At 40.6% G+C, this 15,547-nt stretch overlaps 1 protein-coding gene across 1 annotated transcript in view; it reads right to left on the bottom strand.

The window, feature by feature from the left end:
- NKD1 (NKD inhibitor of Wnt signaling pathway 1) overlaps nucleotides 1-15,547 on the bottom strand; it is a 149,057-nt gene that overhangs the window by 9,163 nt on the left and 124,347 nt on the right. The window contains exons 7-8 of the mRNA XM_048816750.2: nucleotides 6,602-6,749; nucleotides 5,105-5,189 (exon numbers count right to left, since the gene is read on the bottom strand). Coding sequence (XP_048672707.1) covers nucleotides 5,105-5,189; nucleotides 6,602-6,749 — 233 coding nt within the window. The remainder of the gene's footprint in view (nucleotides 1-5,104; nucleotides 5,190-6,601; nucleotides 6,750-15,547) is intronic.

A 15,547-nucleotide genomic window follows, 5' to 3' on the forward strand; every position in this document is an offset into this window, starting at 1 on the left:
CCTTAATAAAAATCCCCAATCTATCACAGGGTGTTAGATTCATTTGGAGGATTAAGTTTACATGGCTTTAATGTATGCAAATATTCTTGCATGTAACACTGCCTGCGTGGAAAGCCGTGAAACTTAAAAGGTTTTGAATATGGAATCTTTACACACTGGAAGTGACAGAAGCCACTGTACTAGCATGTCAAAAAGAACTGGAACAGGAAACTACCAGGCTTTTTCTGTTTTTGATAACTAATCAGCCCATACACCATATGAACCTCATCTGGATCTTTGTGGAAGTCTACAATTATGGCAGTTTAACTTGTAGGAACACAAATCAAAGAGTTTCAGCAGCTACAATTTGGCATACAAGTGCCATATATTGTGGCTGACCCGCCACAGCTCGTGGAGATCAATGGAAGTTGCATGCATGCAGCGAAGGTGCTGTATGGTTCATACAGTGTAGGAATAACTGTTTCTGGTCCAGCACAATTCAGCATCATTGTATAAAACTGTATAAAACGGAACTACCTGGGAACCAGTTTTTTTGGTACTGTAATGAATTCCATCCCTCATTGAGACAATGGGGAAAAATTACGCGAGTACCATCGCAGCCCTGAATTCTAACAGCTTTCTTACATGTAAGATGACATTCAACAATGCAAATATACACAGTGAAGCAATTACATGTTGATGAGAGATGTGTCCCACTGCCAAGGAGAACTTCAAGTATTTCTGACCATTGGAGCTTCTGGCATCCATCCCCTGCCTGCTCCTTTGCACATACATGGAAGCATTCAGGCATCAAACACTTGATTCTAATCTTCTGCAGGATATAAGAATGTGTGGGTCTGAGAAAGAGACATTTGCTAATGCCTTTGAACAGTACGTGAAACCCTTTTCTGAAACTCTGAAGCGTCATTACGATGAGGAGTTCTGCCATTATATAACAGAACGGGGGATACAGCAGCAAGAATGTGTAGGTCAGGAAACTGCAAAGGACATTTCCTGAAAGCTGCAGTCTGAGAGAACGTGACATTTAAACAAGCCAGGGCTAAATTGCTTAAAAGGTCTGGGTGAAGAGGAGGGGGAAAAGCCAATATGTACCAAAGGAGACTGTGTATCTGTGAAAAGAAAAAAGAAAAGGAGGACTTGTGGCACCTGAGAGACTAACCAATTTATTTGAGCATAAGCTTTCGTGAGCCACAGCTCACTTCAAATAAATTGGTTAGTCTCTCAGGTGCCACAAGTCCTCCTTTTCTTTTTGCGAATACAGACTGACACGGCTGCTACTCTGAAACCTGTGTATCTGTGGGAGAGGGGAAAGATATTTCAGAGCCTTGTTTTATATAAGTATTTTTCCCTGTTGCCCAAAAGCAAGTATACACAACAACAGAAATGGGATGGCATTAACACAGCCAATGGTGTTCTCGCTGTCAGTGTTATTATTATTATGAGAGAGATGCTGGGTCAACCAACCATAAATCTGGATACTTGATCTGAATACTTGCATGAGCACTACAGGTAGAAGCTCTAGCCCATAGCTTCCAGCATTTGAAATCCCACCCCCAGAATACTTTCCCCACCTTAAAGGCAGGGATATCCCTGTCAGCTTCATCTTGAATATTAATAGAATCTTGCCTGTAATTCCCAGGAGACTGAAATCATGAAAATATATGCATCTAATACATGATTTCATTGCAACTCCAAAGGAGAGCCCCCACATTCACCCGCTTGCCACTGATGAACATGAGGAAGACTTTCACAAGCTTAGCCATTTGACCAAGTTGAACAGAAACTTGGGGCTCATTCCTGCAACAGACACAAGGGTCAGATTCTTTGCTGTGTCCACATTTGGCAGGGTGTAGCAAAGAAAGGGGATTATCGGGAATTCAGTGTTGGGTGCCTGATGCTCTGCTTAGCCCTGTTTACTGGTTAGACTTGCCTAGGAAGGCTCTAACATGAACCTGCTGGCAATGGTACCCAAGGGACCATCTGCATCCCGTGGCAGAGGGGCAAAAAGGGAGCAGAGCCGAGAATCTGCCCCATAGAAAACACATTTGGTGCAAGTATGACTGCTGGTTTGAAATGGGATTAGTTGACATTCAGAATACAGCCCTGTCTTATTCAGAAGCAGCACCTTGTTCAATTCAGATGAAGGAACAACTTTTGAACAGGTTATGGGCTCTACATCTTAAGTCAGCTAAGATGTCTCTTCATGCAAATACATTCAAACTACTAAGCAAATAACAGTGGACTTGAATTTGCAAGGGGGGGAATTCCACCCTGAACTGCCTGCTCAAGTATTCATCCAAGAGCCCAGAGAGACCTTTGTGCTAAAAACAATTTGTATGGAGTCACAGGTAAAAAGGCAGAATTTGTTTTCTTGCCTGTAATTTTGATCTCTGAATCTGGATCCACTGCTATGGAGTATTTCTGTCGAATCCAGAATTGGGAGGCCCAGTTGCTTTTTGGGGTCTCGCACGCCCCCCACCAATGAACCTGAACACTCCCCCTGGCTGGCATATTTGTACATCCCCCTGAGAAAAATTCTCCTGAAGTCAAGGAAGCACAAAACTAGAACTTTTTTTCTTTGCAGCCAAAGAAACAATCACTACTATTGTGTTGATGGCACTTCAGCCCCAACTAACGTTCCCTTTTGCCCTAGCTTGAATGTTAAGACAACTTCATACTAACACAAACATATACAGTGACCATAGAGAGGATTTCTCCAAAGCAGTGGATCTATATTAGGAGATACAAAAATTACAGGATTATAGATTTTTTGTTTAATTACCCATTTGAACAATGGAAATAACACTCTACACTGAATTACGAGGGGAGCATTTTTGTTCGCTGTACAAATAAAATAAGTAAGATACACATTGAAATCTGCCCTTGACAGATCTGTCTCAACTATCACATATTCTGATGTTCAGTGCAGCATTTGTCTATAAGGCAGGTGGAAGATGTGAAAATGGGGCAAATATGTGCTTCTTTTCGCTAACCTTGCCAATGACATGACTAGACATTTGCAGAGGAACAAGGCCTATTCTAGACTGGCATCCAAACTAATATTGTGCATTCCTTCAGGGAGAGACTTCAAATAGGTCTGTTTTATCTTATCTCTAAAAGGCTACAACCGTACCTGCAGCTGTGCATAAAGAAACTACTGTGTCTGTACTTCATTGGAAATGGATGCACCCTGAGTCACACAGGCAGGAATCCACAAAAAAACAACAGACAATTTTTTTTTCAAGTGGTGAAGGGCATCTTGAGACTGAAAAACAAATCCCCCCACCCTCATGCTAATTTTCCTTGAAAATTTACAGTGAAAGCATCAACCCTTGTGAATCTTGCTAATCTGTAGGTGGATGTTACCCAGTGACTGGCTAGTTTCCTAAGGGGCTAGGTGTTCACAAGGGGACCCTGTGGCAAGGAGGAGGAATTTTTTCTGGCTGCTGGGAGACAGGATGGGTGGGAGTGTCTTAGAGGAAATAACTCTGCCTGCCCCTCTGCTAAGAACCCCTCCCCTCCCTTCCTTCTGCCTGGAGGTTTTCCCCTTCTCTACTGCCAGTTCCCACCTGCTTATTTTAGGCTGGGAGGGTAGCAGAAGAGGGGCAGGCCGGGTTCGGAGCTCAGGCCAGGATGTGGTACAAGGTGTTAGCAAGGACTAGAACTGGCAGTGTTTGTTAATGAAGAGGTAGGACTGGAAGAAGGGCAGAGATAGATTGGAAGCTGTCTGCCCACTGGGGGGAAGCCGTCTTCTGGTGCTTACAGGGGATGGAGTTGAGGGGAGGAAATTAAATTCAGACACAAGCCCACTAAGCAGAAGAAGCTGAAGGGAGGCATGGGTCCTTCTGGGCAGACTGGAAAGGGAAGGAAAAACTGTATTTATCTTCAGTACCTCTGTGTGAACTAATGAAGTCAGCGACCCTCTGTGCTCAAACACCTGAACATGTGATATGCTGGTTAAGTGCACATGATCATGGCTGGAGAGGGTGGGAGTTTTTCCTCACCTCAGACAGCTGGTATCTTTTGCTGTTATGGTGGTTCAGTTTTCTTGTTGTTCTTTGAAACCAGGTTGCGTTCTTAGAAGTTGCTTATGAGGCCAGTGCCTGGAAAAGGCACTTTTATATATATAGAAATAGAAATGAATGTGTTGGTCCAGTGGCTGGCCCACATAGTGGGTAAAAGCCTGCTACTTAGCTGCAGCTAATAAACTTAATCGTTAAGTAGTAGGGGCTTCATCTTTGGAGCCCAGAGCCCCAAGGTATTTAGGCATCTATCTCCTACTTAAAGTAATGGGAGTTAGACACTTAAATACTTTTGAGGATCTGGGCCTGGGTGCTCAATCGCTGCTGACAACCCTAGTGACCGTGGCCCATTAAAAGAGCACCTAGAATTGGTGGTGGGGTTTTAAAATATGATCACATCTTTCCTTCGTCTAATGGAATCATGTTTCTTAATGTGGCCTAAGTAAACCTGAAGGGAGATAAGGCTCCACAGCAATCACTATTCAATGTTAATTTCTCTATTTAAGATTCTCTCTCATATCTGGATGGTGATAACAGATGACATGTAAGAGAACAGGGTCCCTGCCCAAGCATTCTGTAGAATAGCTGGATAGCACAAAGGGAAAAGAAAAACAGACTGTGGTAGGGGAGGGGTGGAAACTGCAGCAAGGGGGGATGGGAAGGTTAATGTATCGTTTTGCCCAAACACAAGCAAAGACATCTTTTATTGAGATGCTCAGCTGATGCTTTTTTAAGTGAAATGTTCACCCAAACCTTCCAATAGGTTCTCAGAGGTAGGCGATTGTAAAGAAAAGCTTGTATGGCTAGAAACTAGAGACATAAATAACATCTTTCACTAAAGCTAGCTTCCTAGGCTTCCATGGGAAGACTCTGGATATAGACTCTGGCACTAGCTGCCAGTGGTGCCACACTTCACTAGTACTACTTCAGTAGTAATCCCATGGAATTTGCTGTTTGTTTCCAGGTGAAAATTCCCATGATTCCTCTGACTAAAATATCAGCAGCTGAAGCCTTTTGAGGTTGGCCCATTGCCAGCTCAGAGATTCCTTCCTTTGAGTAGATGAAGAGTTCATTCCACTTACCTGAGAGAAGCCCGCTGCTTCTTTTCAGAGCTTCTCAGCTCTTCACTGGCTTTGCTCTCAGCTCTGTGCCTAGAGCTCTGCAAATCTGCACTCCCAAAAAGGAAAGTTATTTCATATTATTGATATCATTCTGTCTGGCAAATGTGCAGAAGTGCATAGATATTCATTATTAGCTTGCTGTTTGCACCAATCCATAATACCTCATTAGGGATAAAATCGTCAAATGTGACAAAATGAGTTAGGAGCCTAAGTCCTATCCACTTTCAATGGGAGCTGGGTGCCCAAATCATTTAGGTTCCTAGGGGGAACATTTTCAAAAGTACCTATGATCCCACTGAAAGTCAATGGGATTTAGGCTCCTCAGTCACTTAAGGTGCTTTTGAAATGTTATCTTACTAGTTTAAATCAAGATCATACTCTGGCGCCTAGTGTACCCAAAGTTTTTGCATTGATATAACTGTTTTGGTGAAGAGTGTGGTTATATTGGTACAACCATGAGCATGGAGACACTTATACTACTAGAAAGGTGTCTTATACTGATATAGCTTATTCCCCTTCCTGTATGCGAATAGCTATACCGGTAGAAGCATCTTTATACTAGTATAACTGCCACTACACTAGGCTGGTGCTGGTATAGTTAAAGAAGTGTAACTTTTGTGTGGACAAGCCCTGGTAACTCTTTAATGTGAAAGAATGTTAGAATTACACATGATAGGCAGAATCTATTGCCCACAATGCCCCCAGAGGGCTAAGGGAGTCACCCTTGTGCATCTGATGACAGTATTTGTCCAATATTTGTACTTAAACTGATCAATATACATCAGTCATGACTGTATCATTAGCAAGTATTTACTGATTAACTAGAAGGGCTAAACAGATTCTACATATTGTATAGCATGCATCTAAGGTGCAGTGATGTAGTTCTCTTTTCTCCTGTTGGCTTCCTAAGGCCTGGACTAAACTTGAAAGCTGTGTTGGTATAACTATTTTGGTTGGAGTGTAATTTTTTTTAAACCAACATATTTATATCAGCCAAACCATAGCGTGGATGCAGTTACACTGATATAAAACTGCTTTATACTGGTATAGTTATTCCTTTTCCCATACAGGAATAGATATATTGGTATAAAGCACCTGTATATCAATATAACGGTGTCCACACTAGGAGGACTGTACCACTTTAACTATACTGACATAGTTAAAGTGGTACAACTTTCTAGTGTAGACAAAGCCTTCATGTAGCTTGTAGTCTGTAACTACTGTGAATCAGAAATAATCAAACCAAATGAAACGATGAATTTCAAACACAGACTCCTAAGTTAGAGCATCCACATCTGAGGCCTCCAGTGGGCAGTTAGAAATTACAACATGCCCAGAATCAGTTGCTCTTGATTCAGGTGTCCCTATAACTGATTTTTCTGCTAGGAAATGTGAACTGAAATCTTTGAGGGGAAACATTTTAGCAATATTTCACAGGGCAATATAGCATGTGCTTACCAGCAGGGTTTAGTAAGATACTCTTTTTCTTCTGACTTCCATCAGGTGCCACAGTAAGCTTCACTCGCAGAGTTTTACTGGAACTAGGGGAGTGGTTTACTGATGCATCAACTACCTCATAGATGGTATGAAGCAAGCTTGTAATGTCCTACAATTGGGATTGAAACACAACCAGAAAAATAATATTGTAAAAACGGGTGAAGAACCAATTCCTATGGTACTGACAAATTTAACCATTCTGGACCAATTAGGTGCCAAGGCATCCTCAAATCTCACTGAATTCAAAAGGGAACTGAGGGTGCTCAGCGCCTCGCAAAAGTACCGAGCTTCATTGAATCAAGTCTTCTGTTTCTCAAATGGGCATACCCTTAGCCACGTTTCCCTGCTGGATTTACAGATAAATACATCCGATCTTAGGACATCAGGTGAAAGCTATACAAGAAGTGTTTCAAGCATATGACCGTCTCTTCCATATTCCTTACGCTCAAATGGCGTAAGTGTTATGAAATGGGACAGAATAGATCAAAACACCCTTAGAAAAAACACATAGTTTATTCACATTTTCCAAACACACACCATAAGCTGTTTAACTAGCAGTTTTCCCTACCAGTTTCTCTCTATTATCTTAAATACAGCGAAGGTATAAAATATTATTTATATAGCAATGGAAAACAGAGTTTGCACGACCCAAACAAGTATTTCCTTTTTTTTTTAAAGCAGACCCATATCCACAATTTCCACAGCACATGATAGATAACCAATCCTGGCCTCAGGAAGATGTTTGCTTCCTGTGATTCCCTTTTGATATCTAGAGATTCCACAGAACACATTATTGGTGAGTTTTAGACATCTAGAATCAGATTGATCCAAATTTCTCAAAACAATGCGGGTGTTTTGGGTCAACACACTACAGAGATAGGCCTGAGTCACAACATTTAGAATTGAATCTGAACTTACCCAAAGTTCAGGATAGTTGAAATCTGGTGTTCAGATTCAGGCCTATCTGAATATATCCCTCTCTTTAGGTTACCATCACCATTACGCAGTCTCATAATAGGTGGGATAAAAAACTATGCTTCATAATTCAATTACGGCAGCTTTAGAAATTGCAAGTGTAGGGGCAATTCAGAATTCCTCTCCATAGCTGCAGTTCAGCCGAGCATTTATTTAAGTATGAGATTAAGTCCATCTGTATTCAGCAAAACACGTAAGTTTGTGCTTTACAGTAAGTGCCATTGACGTAAACATGACTTAAACACATGCTTAAGTGCTTTACTGAGCAGAGGCTGATCAGAAGCAGCATTACCAAATTCAAATAAGTCATTTGTCTCATACAGAAGGACTACTGAATCCGCATTCTTCTTACTTGATGTATGGGTGGAACATAGCCTCTTTTAGGAGCGGTGTTGCAAGTCAGCTCATATTTATCCAAACCAGTCAGCATTCATTAACATTACACAAATGTCCTTACTCCATACTACCTAGCTATTGCCAAGATGAGTAGGAGATCTACTGCTTTGCTCTTTACTTGCGATGGAGACAATTCTCTGAGTGAACTAACCCACATTTATTATTTATTTCTATCAGTACCAGACAGTCCTGTCATGGACACCATTCTAGGATCAAAGTGTATCAAGCCCAGCAGGCTTTAAAGGTCCCACTGAATACACTTGTAATAAATTATCTACCAGTCTCTCTGATCCTAGACCTATCCTAGAACAACGCCCTTTTCCAGGCGCCTTTGTTAAATATAACAAAACTGGTTCTGAGAAAGATGGAGACTTAGTTCTTGCATTCAATAAAATCTCAAATTCTATAGGATTCACTCATGGTTCAAACCCTTAGAAATGTAGCCTCAAAGCTCAGCACGCCCAGGTGAGCGCTAACAGACACACCAGTTTAACCTGATGTAGTATATTCCCCTCTTTATCTAGCCAGCGTTAAAAGAGACAGTCAAATACTAATCTCCTGCACACGCTGAATATTTTGCAGTTAACAGACATATTCCTTTCTGTGGAACATGCAGGAAAACTTGAAACTATGGCTAAGGCAAATGATTTACAGTAGGTGAGGCTCCACCTTTTCTAGCCTGAAAGGTCTAATGGAGAAGATTCAAATTCTGCCCTGATTTACAACCTCTGCAATACTTTACAAAAGTCAGTGGAATTACTTCAGATTTAGGGTCTGATCCTGCTCCCACTGACTTCAACGTTTAGGATCAAGCCCTTACGTTGGTAGAAATAGAGTGGAATTTGGCAGCTTATCCATTCCTTCCACAGAAATCTCTCTGGTCTTTCCTCCCTAAAGGTATAAGGTCTGTCATAAGCTGTGCTGGTGGCCTGTTTTCATCCTTTTGACAAGAATCGGTGCCTGAAAGCCTGCATCAGGGAATGACTGACTGACTGATAATATCTCACCCACCCTCTCCTCTCACACTTTCATTATGTCTTGAAACTTACCCAAACCTACTAGAAAGTCTCTTAACAGAAAGAGCAGCACCTAACAGAAAGCTTCACAGGCTGAAGTTCTGATTGCAGCTGACAAAAAAGCAAAACCAAACCAAGACAGAGCTACCACTGGAATACCCCCTTTCTAAACTAACTTCTGGAAGGTCTCATACTATGCACCCAGATCCCGATTCACCAAGCCATGTCTATTTAACAAAGTTCTTAAGCACCTCCTTAACTGTAATGGGATTGATGCACGTATTTAAGTGCTTTGCTGAACAGAGACCTTATTGTTTCATTCCCCAACAAGTATTCTGCCACTACGTTCTCCCTGCCTTGGATACGGATAACCAACACAGGTAACGTTTCGTGTACTGCCAATTTTAATATGGTTATCGCTCATACATTTGTCCCCAACAACCTAATCTCCCTTTTTTGTTCCAATATCCTATATGCTTGTACTATTTGCTTGTTAACCCCTCTCATTTTACTCTAGAACATGCAAAGACAGAAGTTCTGTACTTCCATCGGCTTTTTAAATGATTTTGTTTCTGTTACTGGGGGCTGCCTAACCCCCACACACCCAAATGCGGTCCCTATTTTTCCTCTTTCACAGTCTTGGTCTTTCCCAACAAACCCCTTGCTCAACGTTTTAGGAAGTACTCCCAGGCCTTGTCAAGGCAGGCCACCTGTAATAAAGACACATCATGTACTCTCTGAGCCAGCAATATATCTACACCCATATCAGGTCTGAAAAATTTGCAACTCTCAACCAAACGGGTTTGAATTATCCCAAATTACTTCAGTCTATCCAGCCACCAGGCATTTTAACATACTGCACAACAGTCCCATTAAAACTGTGCTTTTCTATTGTGTTGCTGCCTTTCGTATTTTGTCAAGCTCCCCAAGTTTTAATATCTAATTCCCTCCATGAGGATAAGAACTTCTTTGCAATCAGGAACTCAATGAAAGCACCCTTCAGATGGGCATGAACCAGCCAATCAAGATCAGAAGTACCCTTTTGTAACCTAATCCACTTCTTTGCACTCTTATCACCTGTCTCTTAGATATCACCACCAAGATTTTTATTAAGGGATTCATTTACTCATGTTCCCTATTTGGGGTCTTGTACATTGACAGCTCTCCTATGGGCAAACCAGCTCACGCAACCACCAACTTTACTGCCCTGGCAACTTTCTGGTTGAGTTGCCTCCTGCAATCAGACCTCTTGGCCTCCTGACTGCTTGACAGTACCTCCTTAGAAAGGAGATCCTGAGAATCATCCAAATTCCTGAGGTAACCTTGCAGGACTGAAGACTCAGAATGAGTTGTCAGCAGGACATCAGCCTTGAACTATGACTGAAGCTGTTTCCCCACAGCGCTGTCTCTAGGGTAACTATTGTGGGGCTCATGTCTCTCCCAAATTATTGGCACCAGGCCCATCACGATATATGCTACAAAGCCTATAAAGGTCTTCCAAACATGCCTTACATTTTTCTCTAAGGAGAATTTTCGTCTTCATGTAACATGCCATGGTAACTGGGCAATTTATGCTCACCCTTGCAGCCTGTTCTGCTGATTGTTATCTGACTTCAAATCCCTTGAACAGCTATCTACAGGTGTTGACACAGCTTTACATTCCATGCACCAGCTATCGAGCACATCAGCGAAATTGTCCCCTCCTGAAGAAACTTGTCAAGAACTAAGGATAACAGTCAGGTACAACCAGTTAACTTCTTCTGGTGCACAATCAAACACGCTCAAGAAACCTCACAGCCCCATAGAGCTCTACAGGTCCAATTACCAAAAAAAAAACCTAAATTCCTTGACATACAAACCACAATTTTGGAAAATGCCTAAGGCAGGGAAAATATTATCCTTTGAGCTGGTCAAAGTTTTTTGCATGAAAAGTTTTTCTATACAAAAATGGCATTTCCCCATGCCCCCAATAAAACAAACTTTTTGTGAAAAATTGTCACTATAAAAATTTTCATTTTTGCAAAATTATACATTTTTTTACCAAAATACTTACCGAAATGGTTTCCAAATATGAAAAAAATAATAATTTTGATTAAAATATATGGCGTAATATTCACACAAAAAACCCAGTTCATTTTGACTGCTATGAAAAGGAAAAAACATGAACGTTTTTCATAAAGTTGTTTCCTCGTTTTTCATCCAGCTCTCATAACACCAGCAAAAACAAAGAATTTGGAGGTGGGGCTGTGTCATTATAAATTACTTTCTGGTGGCTTTCAGTTGATGTGCTGAGATACCTACTGAAACTACGTACTGAGATTGCTACTATGATGTAACAAAATTAGGCTATAAAATTCCTTCTTAAAAGAAAAAAACTAATGCTTTTTGAAACTGTTTTAAGAGTTGGTATATGTCATACCCAGAATATGCGTGTGTCTCATTACAGCTGGGTTCCCCAAGGTGAGAATGTATTAACTGCTGTGTATTTTTCACCTCATTATATTTTATGGACAAGGCAGCTTGATTACAAAAGTATGTTTACAAGAGTAATGGTTAACAGGATTTTCAGAAAGTGTTTGCTTTGGAATTATTACGAAGTGTATAGTTAATATAGCTCTATCATACACGGTGCTGTCAAACATTTCTCCCACACAATTAATGACTCGCTGATAAGATACTGGCTGGTAGTAGTTGAGAACATTAAGAAAGTCTAATGTGTTTAGTAAACAAAAGTAACAGAAACTGACATTCAAATATTATGCACTGATTCCATTCAGAGCAGATTTTGATTGAGGAAGTCCTCCTTCAGGGTACTAATCTTTTGCTTCTAAGGAATGCTAATTGGCACACACTGAGAAGGACAATATTTCCTGGTATTTCCAGATCTCAGACCTGCTTGTCAGCGTTAGGTCTAGTTAGTAAACCAGCGATTCTGGATACCAGAGGAGGAGTTTTTTCCCCTCCAAATTAATTAAACAGAGAAGAGAAGTAAAAGGTAAATAATCTGTTTGACCCTGAACCAGAACAGCCATCCAGTTTCATATGTGACTATTAAAACGTAGCTGTGAAAGACATGGACGACGGGACGTGTGTCTGGGTCTCCTAAAGGAGTTATCAAACCATTAGGACCCTGTCTACAGTGAGCTTTTTCTTAATGTTTCCGATTGGTGCAAATCCAGCAGTGGTAGCAATGTTGTGGGCTCTAGTGTTGACAAAGTTGCAGCCACTGCTGAGATTTTTATATAGAATTGCTCTAAAAAGGCTAGTAAAAGCAACAGTACCTTATCTACATTAGAACTCATCTCCTCCTCCTTCTGGTTGCTCCCACAGCTGGAGTTGCACCAATGGTAGCAAAATGGTGACAAATGTAGCAAAAACCACCAAGTTACAAGATCAAGGTTAAGGACTAATTCAATAACATAACCCCCAGCCCCAGAGGCCAGCTGCCTTCTTCTGTCATTTTTCCGGGTCAGATTTGAGTGCTATTAATGAGCACAAGTGTGGGGCTGAGTCTTGAATGCAGATGTACTTAACAACCCTTCACCTTCCTGCCAAGAGGAATATGTGGAAAAATAGCACACACACCCTAAAAAAGTAGGAAATGTGAGAGAAAATTGGGTATTTAAAGTAATAGTCAAGGAACACTTAAAAATAGATGAAGAGAAACATTTGTATTGATTCTTTTCCCTTCCCGCTCACAGAGAAAAGTACAAATGTCTTATTTAGAAGTTTGTTTGTAGTCTGGATTTGCCAGCATTACAGATAGTATGTTTCTTTACTGAAACATCAATTTTTTATATTCATTTATCATTTTTGAAATGCTCATATTTGGGATCTGAAAGAGCATCATTTGGTAACCACCCAGCATGCAGTCTAAAAACCCCCTGCTTTTTACTCCTGATAACTGACTTTCTTGAATGTTTAGAATTGCGTAACCATCCTCTGACAAAACCAACCTTCATGAGACAGAGCAGATAGCAGAAAAAAGGGGTTGGCATTTCAGAAGTATAATTATATTCAGAGGGCTCAACATAAAACCTCATGGATCACAACACATTAGTTCAATTATCAAGTTTCAAGTCCAATTACAAATATCCATGTGAAGATAATTATAGTGCAGCTGTCAGTTCTCAAAAGGCCTACAGTACATAATGAATTGGACTCTTAATGCCCTATGGAATGAAGGGAAACATTATTATTTAAGTTTTATAATATCCACATTAGAGAGAAAGTTATCTCCCCCCACACCAAAAGGACTATAAAATGCTCTTCTGCCAGAACATTAAGAACAATATTATAAGTACAGATATTGAATGCTAATTTTATAATTTGCCATCCCAATAATTATGCTCCAAAATACACGGTGATATCATATCAAAGAAGAACGACTAGATCTGAACTTCTAATTGTAAAGACCAAGTCACAAACCATAACAGTCTGAAGTGAGCTGTAGCTCATGAAAGCTCATGCTCAAATAAATTGGTTAGTCTCTAAGGTGCCACAAGTACTCCTTTTCTTTTAGTCTCAAGAGGAAAATCAAAGACACATTAAGTTCAGAAGATGTTAAGATCCAGAAGAAATCCTGCTAAGATGGAATTTGAACACTCTTATGAAGATCTGTCTTTGTGAAAAACCCTGGGGGAATTTTATCTAGTTCTCAAATCCCCATCCTGTTTAGAATTTTCAAAATGAATACAGTCATTTTAATGCAAAAGATGTTTAGCCCATGAACAAAAGTTGCACTCCATCTAAATGACTTTCACTGAATTTGTTTTCACACTGTATGTATCATTTAGAAACTCTCTGGACATAACGGCCGATATTTCCAAAAGCAATTACTGATTCTGCATACCCAGTTTGAGACATCTGAAAGAGGTGTAAAGGTTGCTGAATCCCCACCCACTAAATATCAGGGGCCCTTTAAAAGTGTCTCAGTTGGGCACCGAAAAACTGTGGCTTCCAAAATCACTAAATCTCTTTTCACAACCTTGTCCCTGGGCCTTCTGAATTGTGTTCAGATTAAGTATGCAACACTGTGATCGTACAACGTTCATTTTACAAAACAACATGGATAGCTCACCAACTAAACTGAGATGTTTCAAAGATAGTCAGATACTCTAAGATGGTGGGCACAAACACCTGGACACAATAGATTACATTCTGAATCTCTTTTCCAGTATGAAATAAAATTTTATCCTACTATTAAATCAAACAACAAATCCAGGAGCCGCTCCAATGAAAACTTCACAGCAAATGGAGGTTGGGAGTGGTGATATTATTTTGATCACCAGTTCTGGACCATTGTTTGGAAAGTTTACTGGTCCAGAAAGCATTTGCACTTATCTGCCAACCAAGCATTGTTAGAAGGCAACAATCTTTCTCACTTTGGGCTTGATCCTCCAATGCTCTGACCATCCTGTCATTGATCCGGCAAAGCCCTAAGCATATGCTTAAACTTTAAGCATGTGTCCTTTGTCTTTAATGGGTCTATTCACATGCTCTAAATTAAGCATGTGCTAAATGTATTGCTAGATCAGGGGCAGGATGTTCACCAGACTGCGGGATCAAGCCCATTATTGTGACAGCCATATCTGAAGACCCACCAGATTGAGAAGTTGCAGGCCATTTGAAAACTGGAATTCCTAACTTTCTGGGGTCTCTATCTCAAATAACCAGCAGGAGAGTAGTTTGGGCGGGGGGGGGGGGGGAGAAAACCTTTTGTAGTGATAAACACCCATTTTTTCATGGTTTGTGTGTATAAAAACATCTTCTGTATTTTCCACAGTATGCATCCGATGAAGTGAGCTGTAGCTCATGAAAGCTTATGCTCAAATAAATTGGTTAGTCTCTAAGGTGCCACAAGTACTCCTTTTCTTTTTGCAAATACAGACTAACACGGCTGTTACTCTGAAACCTGTATTTGTGTAAGAGTGACCATTAAAATCATACAACAAGTAAGATGGATAATCCAAATGACAATTTTAAGATTCAGAATCTTGCAACCTACTGGGACAAAAACAAGTGTTGTAAACAGTTGGAAAGCTTTCCACTGGTATATACTCTTGATTTCTAGCCATGGTCATATATGAAGAACTGCAAATTATCAGCCTACGTGGTCCCTTGGGCTAAAAGACAAATATTTGGCACAGATTCAGGACTGAATATAGCAAACCCCAGACCTCAGTCCCTGCACAGATTTGGTTTCAGTTAATATGCTGTCTGCTCTTGTAGGCAGAGCTAGAATGTAGCTGCAAAACATTCTCTAAGTACAGTCAAATTAAGCTCTCTGGTGTACCACAAAAGTCACAGATAATTATTGTATGCATAATGAAAAGCCTATGCTCTGTATGTTCAGCACATAGAACTCCTGATGACATTAACGGTAATTCCAGCCATGGGCTTAAAGGACACCCCTGAGTATTCTTCCATTTGTGGTTAAGGCACAGGCCTGGGACTCAGGTGATATGGGTTCAATTCCCAGCTCTACCTCCGATTTCTTGCATGATTTTGGGCAAGTCAC

The sequence above is a fragment of the Caretta caretta genome, chromosome 12, assembly GCF_965140235.1.
Source record: "Caretta caretta isolate rCarCar2 chromosome 12, rCarCar1.hap1, whole genome shotgun sequence".
NCBI classification, from domain to species: Eukaryota; Metazoa; Chordata; order Testudines; family Cheloniidae; genus Caretta; species Caretta caretta.